At 46.6% G+C, this 14,010-nt stretch overlaps 1 protein-coding gene across 1 annotated transcript in view; it reads left to right on the top strand.

Moving 5' to 3' along the window:
• The first annotated feature begins 2,562 nt into the window (after window positions 1-2,562).
• Window positions 2,563-14,010, top strand: part of LOC135911074 (uncharacterized) — an 87,421-nt gene continuing 75,973 nt past the window's right edge. The window contains exons 1-3 of the mRNA XM_070532355.1: window positions 2,563-2,779; window positions 3,899-4,069; window positions 13,140-13,266. Coding sequence (XP_070388456.1) covers window positions 3,901-4,069; window positions 13,140-13,266 — 296 coding nt within the window. The 5' untranslated portion in view covers window positions 2,563-2,779; window positions 3,899-3,900. The remainder of the gene's footprint in view (window positions 2,780-3,898; window positions 4,070-13,139; window positions 13,267-14,010) is intronic.

Raw genomic sequence — 14,010 nt, 5'->3', positions numbered from 1 at the left:
CATGTGAAGAGAGAGAGAGAGAAGTTTAATGATACGAAATGCTGAGGGGATGGCCTGAGGTATATTCCTCTAGCCAGCTACTCGGCATTGTGGGAAAGGGAAGAGGGAAAGAAAGAGCGAAGAAAGAGGGGCATGATGGGTGACGATGACGATAGAAGGAAGATGTAGAACATATGGCAAGCAATTTAGCATGCTCAGAGTCTGCAATCCAGGCCCGTAATTTTTAAATAGTCAAAGAACCTCTATGCCGCGAACTTGGGTATGTGCCACTGTGTCCCTACAGCCACTCGGTGCGTGCCACTGGGTATGCGCAGGCTTTACGGTGGTGCCGCCAGCAGAAGGCACTACGTTTGCAGAGAGAAACGTGAGAGAAGAGCCCTGCACGCCTTATCCGTGACGTGCTCCGTCTATTCGCATAATTGGATACTCAATATAGATCATGAGCTCTACTCGAATATTATTATTACTATGCTCCGCCGCCACAGTTGGTGCTCTAGTTGGTATGGCAGCCCCAGTTAGTACATGACTGCTGGTGTGCAAGACATCAAAAAGACATCAAAAAGATGAAATGGCAAGTTTTGAAAGACGAAGTCTTTCACGGCAGGTTCCCCCCCCCCCCCCCCACCGCCTTCTCCGTATGGGGTACGCGCTTTTATTCAATCTTTCTTGGGCTAATCCCGTTGATAGGGTTGTGTAAATATCAATGCCACAGGGGTCACTGGGTATATGCCACTGCCAATGGGCGCAGGAAATGTGCCACAGAATACGCTGCCACGGGTCTACTTGGCATGCGCAGCCGGAACCGCTGGTCATGGCATGAGGGAAGCAATAGACCGCTGAACCACTAGGTGTGTGCCCCTGGGGCTACTCTATATGTGGTACCTGGGAACACTGGTTTGCCACTCGGTATGTCATGACTGTGACGAAGACGACGATGTTAATAATAATGATGATAGCTGATAACAAAATATTTTAAGGCGATTTCTCCTCTTGTTAACGCCGATTAAACGTTGCCGCTGCAGTGTGACTCTCATACTAAATCATATCGTTTATACACCACCATTGCCGCCCTCACCTTGCTATAGAACAATTTGTCGTTCAGATGCGTTGTAGGAGTTCAGGAGGACGTCGGGATGAAAAACTTGGGAGGTTCATTTACATTATTTACAGTGAGAGTCAATTAACAGTCTTAAAGTCATTACGGGCCGGCAGCGACTCGGACGCTGCGGCCCATGGCACGAAGTTCGAAAGAGATGAAGGAATGCTCTAGGAATGCCCTTGCTGCTCCCGGTCTGCGTCTTTTAAGCCCTTCGGTGCCTCGAAGACACGTCACGTTCGGCCAATGGGACTGCCCGCTCAGGTGACGCCATTTTCGGCCAATGGTAGGCGCCCGTGCGATGGAGTCACACCCGGCGAATAGAGTCGCTGCACGGGTGTTTGTCCGAGGGCTTTCTTCTCCCTGCGGTGTTGCCTTGCTGACTTGCAATGCGCCGTCAGCATAGAGGGTAGGGGGCGCACCGCCAGGTTGTCATGGCGCATTGCAGCCGTCTTTCTTCGGGACCCACTTTACCCGCAACAGTACCAGGACGGAAGAGTCCCTTCTCTTCACTTTCAGGGAGAGCCAAGCAGTCAATAGTTCAGCCGGCTGCACACGAAGTGGGGTCCGCCAACTTGCTTGCACGTGCCGTGCCTCAGAAATGTTGCATCCGTGTTTCTGCGCTCCTTAATTAGCTGTGGTGCGATTCGATGTGGTCTGGGGAACTCGAAGAGTAGGCCCAGGAAACGGCCCCGTATCTAACAGCGTCAACTAGAGGTTGAATCGCCTTCCAGTTCTAATTTTGTCAGAATGCGTACAGACGTGACTGTTTATATATAATGCGAATATCGCAGTAAAATTAAAGCAACAAATGCAAGAAAGTGAAGATGGAGGCTAAAAATCATCAGCACTTTCTCATGCCCGCTGCTGCTACTGGAACTGGGTGAAATAAATGTGAAAGTACTGATTAAACATCAAGTATTTCAGTAACTGATTGATGCTGTACCTAGAGCTCACGAACAATAAAGCATTTCTTTACACGAGGCATTGGCAAGCGCATCATTTCAGTACCATTTACTCGAACAATCGTGTTAATGCGGAAGAATTGCTGCAAAATGGAATTGACGTAGTCCGAGCCCCTCAATAGGTTCAAGTTCAAAGGTGCGAACTGACACTTTAAGAAAGGCACCATACCAAAGCATTGGACATTCTTTCGGTGTTTGTGTCACTTTCAGGTGCGCATAAATGCTTGCATATTCTGTATCTTAAGAAAAACATTTAGCGCACTCTCGGGAAATGGGCCTCACTGCCTCGAATGGAAGCCCCAGCTTCGCGGGATGCGGCATAACGTCATAACAGTGACGCCGCAACGGATGCATGGCAGGAAGCCAGCGAGATCGACACTTCCCCGCACAGTTTTTGCCTGATTACGACGATTCTAGCTCACAGGATGTGGCAATCTCGTAGAGTTCCGGTAGTTTCCGAGATCTTAGCACCAGCAACACACGGAAGTCGAGAGTTTGAAGCGTTGCCTCACCATTGTGCAAGTTCTAGCGGCAAAATATCGAGCCAGACGCGCATTCGACGCGCCATCCCTCTATCCCCTACGCTACGTGTGCCTGGTCGCGGCGTCTTCTTCGCACCGGCGACCAGAGCAAAGGACTGCTAGTAATATTTACCGTGCCATAAATGCCGAAGCATCCGCAAAGGAATTCGCCACGCACGGTAAGAAGCCAAGTTTTGGTGAGTTGAGCTGGAGACAGTAGGAAGCATGTGTGCCCACGTATGATAAATTAAACGAGTAGGTACGTCGTAAAGAGGATAGAGAAACTGACGCCGCAAACCAACATATTTTTTTACTTTAAACTCACGTATATCGTTCTTTCGAAAGTTGGAAATAGGCACGATTTTAAAGACGAGTGATTTGGCAAGGCCGTTTCACAATAATTATTCGTGTATAGTATAACGGCGCTGAACGATAGCTGTCACTCGGTTGTTGTTCTTGTTGTTTTTCTTCTTTGTTTAAGCCTTATGTAGTGTGAAATGGAGCAGCTTTCTTCCAAATAGGCTGTGGGAACGGCCGCGTGCTCAATTTGAAAGAGTGCTCACCATGGTTATATTTCTCACTCAGCGAAAACCTATGATAGCGATTTAGCTTCTCATTACGCGTTGCTTCCTGGGTCACAGGAGGACAACGTAGGCCTGCAACTTTCGAATGCTATCAACGCTGTCTGTAGCAATGCCGCTGGAACGATATTTGATAAGAGCTCTCTCTCGCATGCCCGGCAGCGTGCTTGGCACTGCTCAAAGAATGCTGTCACATGTGTGCGGTGGGCTAGTCACACTAGGACTTGTGGAGGTTTTTGTATCCCAGAATGTCAACGACCGATCAGACCACTGCAGCAACACGTGTAGTTGGCGTTCCTCTGCGGAAAATCACAAATAAATCAAGCGGAAGCCTATAATACCTCGAAAGGTGGTGGCTGAAAATGTAGCGGTCTCCGTTGTAGGTGTGAAGAGAGCTCTAGAAGCATGCAGGCACGCAATCGACAGGGACCGTCACATTAATTTTCTTCTTGAATGCACACAATCGTGTCCCCTGCTTTAATCTATCGCGACATCCTACTCTTACTGTTTGCTTAGCATGATCACTAATACCACCGGAAATTCAAAGCTCACCCTTACATTACGTAGCTGATAGCTTTCAAGCAATACTTGTGCATTAACATTAACCTTTGTCGAGAAAACGGCAGGTCAATATTGCCAAGATGTAAACGGAAACTGCACGTGCCAAGACTTAATCTCCTCTCGATGGAATATTCGTTAATATATCTATATATGTATATATATTTCTTGCTCTAGGCATGCATGACCGCCACATCACACGTTCATCCGATGCCATAAAGAAATTATTTCCTCACTGTGCCTGCGGTGTTCCCGTGTATCGTAAGGGTACAACATTCACCGTGAAAATGAAGAACCTGTGCAACGAATGGTGCCTGATAATTGCTGTGTTCGTCATCCATGGAGGAGGTAGGTCTAGAGTTTCTTTTTCGTTTTAACATTCAATATCCTCATGTATAGCTTTCATTGATGACGAGAAAGCATTTGATTCAGTCGAAACCTCTGCAGTCATGGAGGCATTACGGAATCAGGGTGTAGATGAGCCATATGTAAAAATACTGGACCCGCCGTGGTTGCTCAGGGGCTATGGTGTTGGGCTGCTGAGCACGAGGTCGCGGGATCGAATCCCGGCCACGGCGGCCGCATTTCGATGGGGGCGAAATGCGAAAACACCCGTGTACTTAGATTTAGGTGCACGTTAAAGAACCCCAGGTGGTCGAAATTTCCGGAGTCCTCCACTACGGCGTGTCTCATAATCAGAAAGTGGTTTTGGCACGTAAAACCCCATAATTTTTTTTCTAAAAATACTGGAAGATATCTATAGCGGCTCCACAGCCACCGTAGTCTTCCACAAAGAAAGCAACAAAATCCCGATAACGAAAGGCGTCAGACAGGGAGACACGATCTCTCCAATGTTACTCACAGCATGTTTACAGGAGGTATTCAGAGACCTGGAGTGGGAAGAATGGGGGACAAAAGTTGATGGAGAATACCTTAGCAACTTGCGATTCGCTGATGATATTGCCTTGCTTAGTAACTCAGGAGACCAATTGCAATGCATGCTCACTGACCTGGAGAGGCAAAGCAGAAGAGTGGGTCTGAAAATTAATCTGCAGAAAACTAAAGTAATGTTTAACAGTCTCGGAAGAGAACAGCAGTTTACGATAAGTAGCGAGGCACTGGAAGTGGTAAGGGAATACATCTACTTAGGGCAGGTAGTGACCACGGATCCGGATCATGAGACTGAAATAACCAGAAGAATAAGAATGGGCTGGGGTGCGTTTGGCAGGCATTCTCAAATCATGAACAGCAGGTTGCCACTATCCCTCAAAAGGAAAGTGTATAACAGCTGTGAGTTACCAGTACTCACTTACGGGGCAGAAACCAGGAGGTTTAAGAAAAAGGTTCTGCTGAAATTGAGGACGACGCAACGAGCTATGGAAAGAAGAATGTGTAACCTTAAGGGATAAGAAAAGAGCAGATTGGGTGAGGCAACAAACGCGGGTAAATGACATCTTAGTTGAAATCAAGAAAAAGAAATGGGCATGGGCCGGACATATAATGAGGAGGGAAGATAACCGATAGTCATTATGGGTTACGGACTGGATTCGAAGGGAAGGGAAGCGTAGCAGGGGGCGGCAGAAAGTTAGGTGGGCGGATGACATTAAGACGTTTGCAGGGACAACATGGCCACAATTAGTACATGACTGGGGTAGTTGGAGAAGTATGGGAGAGGCCTTTGCCCTGCAGTGGGCGTAACTAGGCGGATGATGATGATGATGATGATGATGATAGTAGATTTGCGATGGGCAAAAAATGTTTATCACGAGTAAATTCCAATAAATTGAATATACAGGTCGTGTCTGGCCAATTTATTAACTGTGGAGTGGAGGGAAAAAGAAGCATAACGGGCATTTATGCAGGAAATAACACGATGAGTTAAGCTGATGGAATCGCGCATGGAATAGTAGCATTGGTCACCTTGAGCTTGTAATAGATGGCCTTGATGTGTGCCCGTATTTCTGCGCGAGTGATGGTGGTGCTCAGAGGTCAGATCACGCAGTCATCTCACTTTCCGAACGTTCGTTTCCACTTTGGGGATTCGCTGATGCCGCGCTTTCGTCAGAAGGCGTCAGCGCACCGAGGCAAGAGCGCCAACTGAACAACGACTACTTCTTAACGTAGCAATTGAACTGATCGTGCAGAAAGCGAGATGCTTGGACAATATCGTCCAAAGTGCATTCCTCATATGCGCTGCAAAGAAAGGCTTGCGTGTCGCAGTGCTGCTTGCCATCTGCCCGTGCTCTTTTCGCATGAGTTCTTTATTACCGAGGATGCGGTTCATATTGCCACGCAGTAGATGGTCAATAATACAGCTGTAGAACTGTGAATGACAAAACGAAATTTTCATTGGGCGAACGTGTGCCCAGAAAAGCAAGTTACACTCAAAGCACAGCAATAGCGGTGAGCGTGGCCGGTGATTGTCGAAATCTGGTCTGCGGTCCAATTGCGTCTGCTTTTATAGACGAGTCATAGAAGGTTTGAGACTAATCGGTGGTGCCCGCGTGCCTTCCAGAAAGTTGTACACAATTCGTGTCACACATGCATTCAGTATACACAAGCTTCGGCGACGACAGAAGCATCAATAACATTCGAGAAATGTCCGATACGTGCGGGCGCATCCTGCACTGAGCGATAACATTTGTTAGGAGGTGAAAATCTCTTCCCCGAAAAGGATAAACAAGTTCACGTGTCAATATAAAAGGGGATTGGAGGGGAGGGGCTTGCCATGTCAATTGGCGGAGCACGTGGCAAGAACGATCACAGCAGTTATCGATGAACTTAGCAGCCAAGTCAATATTTCAGCATACTCAGAGGCTACCATTTTACTAGTACCCATGTTTACTGCTTACTCGGTTCCTGGCCATTAGATGCTGTCCATGCCACTATTTCTTAGTTTTGTTGTGTAGGTTGCATACAATCTGCAGTTCTAAAAAAAAACTGTCCAGGCCGAAAGCAGACGGAAGTTTCCGCAATAGTATTCCTTCAATTACGCTCTCGTCTCGTGTAGTTTCATACTTCTATGCGTAGATGCCATATCTAGGTTTTACTTTAGGAAAGAGAGAGAAAGTAATGGCAGGAAAGTTAGGGAGATCAATGAGTCGACCGTCTTGTCTGCATTACTACATAAAAGGTGGGGGAAATTAGAATCAAAATAATGAAGAGTAGCAAGGACTGGGCACGGTGCGCAAGCAGCAAGACACACAACAAGACCACAGCCGGTCACTAAGGCCAGCGTTATTCAAGAACGGCATTTTGTTGGAGAAGCACGCTGTTATGCACAAAGCCAGAACTGGATGGAGCACGCCACGCCGAGCGCTCTGTGCACAAGATAGAGCGCAAAATGTTCGCGCTCTATTCAGTGTTAACTACGTTTCAAAGTCTACTCCCGATTAAGTGGGTACTTGTGCACGTTGGAGCAACAGGAAAACTGATGACCAGGCAGCGAGACCCGTTTGCCTCTTGGACAAGAACCCGCACGGTACACAAAAGACGTACCCTGCCCACCTTCACCCAACGGCATTAAATCCGTCCGCCAATTCGCTCTTCGCCAATCGAAAGGAGAGAGAATCGCCGTGCTATATTCCTTTCATAGAAGTGCCGGCCACGAGGGACCAAAGTACTCTTGTTAACGCTGGCCACCATTGCAAAGATGCTAACTCACAAGACATACTTCCTCTTTCGTGATGAGCCCAACGAAGTAATGTGCACAACGCGCCATCAGCAAGCCACTGCAAACTTCAGTTTATTCACGCATAAAACATACGTACTATCGGCCAAAGTAGTAAACGCACCACGGCTTAGGTGGCCGGAGCGGCTGCGGGGCCACACCGGGGCGCTGCTATCTGGCTCCGCGCGCTGACAACGAGGGTGCCCCGAGTGACGCCAGACTTCGCCCTCAATCTCGCACGGGGCCTCGTCACGCTTGATAAATTTCTAGTGCACCGTTCAGTTGCTCTGCTGCTGATGGTCGCGACGAAGGGCACTGTTCATCGCCTGTAGTCCAGCACACGGCGCCGTCGTGCAGTAATGGGCGGCCGCAGGGCATCAAACCGCGGCACTGAGAAGGAACGAAAACCCGTTCTCATTGTTGTTTTGCTTATATTCACTTTATCTTTCATAATAGTGCACGTAGCCGGCGTCCACCGCTGCTCGATTTTAGGCAACGTCGCGCAAGTATCCGCAACGGCGGCTACGGTGACGCGCGCTCTTTCACGTCGGCGCGATGAGTCAGAGAGCGGGAAGCGCTTCGCGGACGTCCGATGCTGCAGCGGCGGCGGTCTCGATGTCAAGGCGAGTGAGCCATGCCAGCGCGGTCAACAGCAACTTTTCATCGCACTGAGTACCCCTTCAAGCCGTGGTTGCTCAGTGGCTACGGTGTTGGGCTGCTGAGCACGATGTCAGGGTATCGAACCCCGGCCATGGCAGTCGCATTTAGATGGGGATTAAAATGCGAAAGCACCCGTGTACTTCGATTTAGACGCACGTTAATGCACCCCAGGTGGTCAGAATTTCCAGAGTCCACTACGGCGTGCCTCCTAATCAAAAAGTGGTATTGGCACGTAAAAATACATAATAATAATAATAATAATAATAAGAAGAAGAAGAAGAAGAAGAAGAAGATGAAGAAGAAGAAGAAGATGAAGAAGAAGAAGAAGATGAAGAAGAAGAAGAAGAAGAAGAATAGCAAATTCCGCGGCGTCGGACTTAGCAGCCGAAAACCATAAACACCAAGAAACCAAGGCGCGTCATCCAATTTCCATTAAGATATCTCTTGAGCAACGAAGGATGCTAGAATACTCTTTTACTTCCGACATCGGGTTATCTCACTCTGCAAGGAAGCCGAGACAAATAAGTAACGTAATGCTAACACAGACAGAAATGTATGTCCTTACAATGATCTTTTTTCGTAAAACTGAGCAATTGCTGTGAGTTCTTGGTAAATTAGTACAAAATAAATGCATTTGGAAGATCTGGGCGCTTCCCTCCTTCCCCTTGGCTGTGAAAATTTTCCGCAAAACTCCAAAGGAGAGCCAATGAGCACCCTTGGATCTCGTGCGGTCTGCCTTCTAGCGCGGCCTCCGCTGACACCGTACGCTTCGGCCAACAGCGCCCTCTCGGGGTAGGCCGGCACGCACGCCGCATTGGAAGCTGCGCCCCATGGGAGGCCATGCTCTGACATAGCACTACTTCCATTACTCTAAATTCATAAAGCATTGCATACCATCCTCAGCAGTTGTAGTGGTGGTTTTTCAACAGCCTCGCTGGTCATCCACCTTCACAAAGTGAAATGGCTCATTCATTTTTTAGGTTTTTCAGTATTCTCCAAGAATGCTGCTTCGTAGTAGCGCCTTTGGGCTTCTTGGAGAGTCCTGCTAAGAACGTTGCTGTATTTCTTGCACCGATTTCGCACACAGTTGAACGGGTGTCTTTATTTTTGTTATAGAAATTATCTCTTTTTCCGCAAGCTCTCTAACAGACCATCTGTCACCCATGAATCTATGGGGCGCGTAACTCGATTTTTACATCGCATAATTTCGCAGCAAGTACTGATTGCTTTAGTAAATTATTTGCAGATGAAGCAGTCTCTATTGGGACTTCAATAAAACTGAGCTCTGCCCAGTCAGTGGAGATAGTGGTAGCAGTGAATCTACCTGTGTCGAATAGTTATGTAAAGGCAACAATGTTAGCGAAAGAAGCTTCGGAGACTGAAAAAAATCGGAAAGCGATACGTGAAATAAGGGTTAACAGCGTCCGTGTAAACCACCTAAATTGGAACGTCTGCGTTCGTCAAAGCATGATCGATGAGAGAATGGCACCCCTCACCAACGCATGTTGCAGGCAATGTGATGAGGCACTAGCCACTGAAGCAGTCCGTGTAGGCTGTATACAAGCTGGAGTTAACATCCAGCAGGTAGATGTTTACATCTCCTACTATCACTACACTCTGAGTTGCAGACAGTAATAATTTAAGTACTTTATCAAAAGCGTGGAGGCAATCAGAAATGTTAGAAGCTGGAGGCCTATAAACCCAACCCACAACAAAAATTTGTTGCATGCCTCGAGGGGTTCGTTAGTTTGCACCCATACCGTTTCGCAGAAGTCGACGTGGATAAGGCTCAAGATTTCGGCGAGTCTAACTGATGCGGGGAGAAAGTAAGAGAGCAACATCACCATACCTACGCTTGAATGGTGACAATATTACGCACTGTAAGAACGGAACCTATACATGTTACCCTAATCGCTTGAAATGTATGCTTCAGAAACACAAATAAAGGAGAAATAATGCTCAAGCGAAGATAACAAATTATTTATCCCCTCGTGCTTCTTTCGTACAATGCGTGCATTAAATTATATCTATGAAGCATGACTATGATAAAGTACTCAAGGAAGTTCCCAAGAACACCTAAAGGACACTGCGAGGACAAAAGCGAACCGGCACGTGTAATTAGCACAATAGGCGTTCTGACGTGAATATGCGGAGATCCGCTTCGGATGAAGTTCGCAACTCGCTGCCATCACTTGTTTTGAGCTTTTTGATCTGGCAACTCTCAGTCCAAAGGTACATACATTTTTTTGCGTTCTTTAGGGCAAGTGCGTCCGCAAACAACATTTTATTACTGATTGTCAGATGCTCGTTCACGGAAACGCCCGAGTCGTTTGTGCAAGAAAGCTCAAGGTGAATCGTCTAGCGGGGCCTTGCGGGCCCTTTCTAGAAATTCATTTTCTTGCCTCTCGAAACAAAGCGAGCCATTAAATATTGATCAGATGATTCAGGTCGAACATGATGAACTCTCTCAACATCGGATTTCAACACAGGGCACTCGACACTCGATGGCATTGCCCAAATATGCTTCGATATGGCTGTGAGATCTCCTCAATTTATCGTAGGAACTCCTATAACGTGAATGTTGTTTAGTCTAGAATATTCTTCCAAACCAGTAACACCTTTCTGGAGGATTTAATTTTGGGCAAATAACGCCTTTTTCGAAGCCATAAATTCATCCTGCCCGATTTTGAGCTCATAGAGAGGTTACTCATAAGGTCAGTCTTTCAGCGAAGAGAGGCATTTTCAGACAGACGAAAGTCATTAAATTTCACTTACATTTTAGAGCCTATTTCTAGCATCCGAGATTCCATCTTGTCCGCGAAATGCTCTTCTAGCTGTTCAATGCTTATGGCAAGTTCCTGACACGTAGGCATGGCGAAATGTGTGGACAAGCGTGAAAAAATAAACTAAGAGAGGCATAAAAATGTGCAGCATTTGCGGCTAACTAAAGTAAAAGCAGCTAAATCGAAAGTGCAAATGACCACCCTGAAAATACAAGCGCACATGTTGCGTTGCGCATCTGCCCCAAGTGCCCGCTGCTAAATCATTCGATACTCTGCTGAGAGAGAGAAGTCATAAGAAGGAAGGGAGGTTAACGAGACTGAGCCGTATTGGCTACCCTGCAATGGGAAGGGGGGATTGAAAGATGAGAAGGAATAGAGAAGTTCACACTTTGCAAGTACATAGACCCGAATTCATCGCTGAGTCAATCACAGGAGGTCATACAGGCTGGTACAGTAAAAAAAAACGCAGAAGCGCCTTTGTAGCCGTTCACATAGCAGATGCATGAGGGCACGGGTCCAGATCTCCTTTGTAAAGGACCTGTCATATGAGTGTCCCGAACCTGTCTCAACAGCACTCTTCTTATCGTCGTATGTGGGGAAGTCACGTAAGAGATGTTTGATGGTTTCCTCAACACCACATGCGCTGCAACTGGCACTCTCCGCTATTTCAATTAGGAATGAGTATGCATTTGCAAAAGAAACTCCTATTTGCAGGCAGCACAGTAATGTTTCTTGCCGTTAGGTAAAACTGGGTAAAAGTTGTAATTTCAAATGTGCGTTCGTGGCATAAAGGCACCATTTGTTCAACACCGGTCTCTCCTTTCAGTTATAATATGAGCAAGACCGCTGAGATGACGTGATGCATCCTTTCTCGACAATGGTATCGAGGTTCATTAACATTATCCATGTACCTCAATGGCAGCTTTGATGGCACATGCCATGTCGGTGATGTTGCAGTGCCCAGGGAGCCACTGAAATATAATGTCATGGCTCTGTCCAGTGCTTGATGGTAGCGTAAGCGTATTTCTGCTACCAATGGTGAATGTGGACCGCGACGCAGAACTGATAAGGGTAACTGCAGGGCTACCTTTCTATCACAAAATATAGCCCATTGATTTCGCGACTGTTGGTGCACATACGTAACTAAAGCTTCCTTAAATGCCTTTCGGGGCAGATCGCAGCCTTATGCCAGGCAGTCACAGCCATAACCGTCGACAAAGTTGCAGCACGTGCTTAGTCCCTACTAGCTCGCCCGTCGAGCCCGCAAATCAGCCAAGACATGTGATGTAAGATTGTTTGAGACCCGAGGCCATCCGCAACCGCTCCACGAATGATGTACCTCGAAGTTTCCAGTTAGCGAAATTGGATGATTGCATTCGACTTCTACAAATCAATCAGGAAGATGTTTTCCATCTGAGGGCAAAGCTTGCTGACTTCGTCTGCTATCAAAACTGAAGAGGTGATCTTCTCTATGGGAACTTCCCACCCAGACAAGAAGAGGCAAGGCCCATCAACGAACGCCTATAATGCTTAAAGCAATTGGGGCTTCATTGTCTTTCTATAATAAAGACGTAAACATAAAAATCAAGCTTGTGTGGTTTGTTTCGTCGACTTCTGTCCCTGTGCATAACAGCGAATTCTTTTTTCAAGAAAATGTGTGACAACTAGCCTCAACTGGAGCTCTACTTTCTAAATATGCAGAAGCGCAAGAATAGCTTTGAGCGCCATGGAATGATGTTGCCAGGGTACCAGAAACCCCCTTTTTTTTCCGAAAATGTTCTGCAGTGAATTCGCCTTAATGGAGATCTGTAAAAGGTTGCGCAGAAAATCGTATTGAGGGCAAGAGCTCATCAGGTTGTTGACAGCTCGTCCAGATACACAGGGCCTGAACAAACTATCAAACGTGCTATCAAACCATCAATTACGCACATATGCGTATCCGCCAGCGAAGGATAAAGAACTAGCTGGACGCCTATAGAAAGGCAAGCACGTCTTTGATCTACTTGTGTATCCTCAGGATGACTCTAGCAAATCTGGTGGGTTTGTTTTCTTTTTTTTTCGGTACATGCCTGCATATATGTTATGTGCGCTTACTCCCCCCCCCCTTAAAAAACAAAAACGGCAAAAATTTGGAAGGACGCATTTGTTCTTCCGCCGCATAATCTTTCATCTCATGCATACGAATCACAAGAGTACCTATATATACAGAAATATGTCCGTGGATGAACCTCTTTCTGAGGCATGCATAATACATAGCTCAACAAATGTAGTTTCTACATCACAAGATTTCCCATGAATTTCACAGTGCTGGTTTTCGCCGAAGATTGCAACGTGACGCAAGTTCTTGAGTGCTATGGCGACATCTCCGACAACGTTTCTGATGTGTCTGACCAACGCACACTGAACAAGAGCCGCCTCGAAAACCTCTGCAGGTAGGTGACATTACCTTACAGGGTTTTATTTATGTGAGAGTTTGCATTATCCAACTGTTGCTTTTTTTAAAAATGGCGTATGGTTAAGCGATCTCGCACTGCACCGTGAGCTCAGATTCAAAATATTTCTCAGTGGGGGTTGCGCGTTCATTTACCGTCAAAAGTAGTGAAGGACTGAAAATGAACGGCAGCACCAGTCGTCTATGGGTGCCGCTACATAGGTTAGAGAGGCGTGACCGCAAACGTCTCGGCAAAACGCAAATGCAGTGATTGCTGAGTAAATGGAGAATGGGTCCAGAGAAAGAAATAAACGATTAGCAACTCGAGCGGCAGCGCTCTCGTTGTGTCGGTAGCATTAAAAAAAGCAAAATAACAATTTCATGCACACTATCAGACAAATCCTAGATAACATTATGCATATAACCAGTACTTGTTCGTTCCATCAGAAAAAAAATAATAAATTGCCGGCCCTAAAAAGGGGCATTAACCATGACCGATCGTTAAGCGGCCCACTAGGCCGGGATCAGAAGGACCATGCATGCAAAATCGTATATGTTCAGCACTATAAAAATGGCACCACAAATTTTTGCAACTGCATCTCATGTTTGTTGCTCCCCCCTCCCATCACCATTATCACCTCACCTCGATGATGGTGAAGATAACTTATTGGTCTCTCTTTCGAAATGGTACAGCGACAAATAGTCACCTAGTCACCAAGCCTGGTTGAGTTGATAATGTATACTA

Source organism: Dermacentor albipictus, chromosome 1 (assembly GCF_038994185.2).
Source record: "Dermacentor albipictus isolate Rhodes 1998 colony chromosome 1, USDA_Dalb.pri_finalv2, whole genome shotgun sequence".
NCBI classification, from domain to species: Eukaryota; Metazoa; Arthropoda; class Arachnida; order Ixodida; family Ixodidae; genus Dermacentor; species Dermacentor albipictus.
The sequence above is the reverse complement of the archived record's forward strand: the minus strand, read 5'-3'. Positions and strand labels throughout refer to the sequence as shown.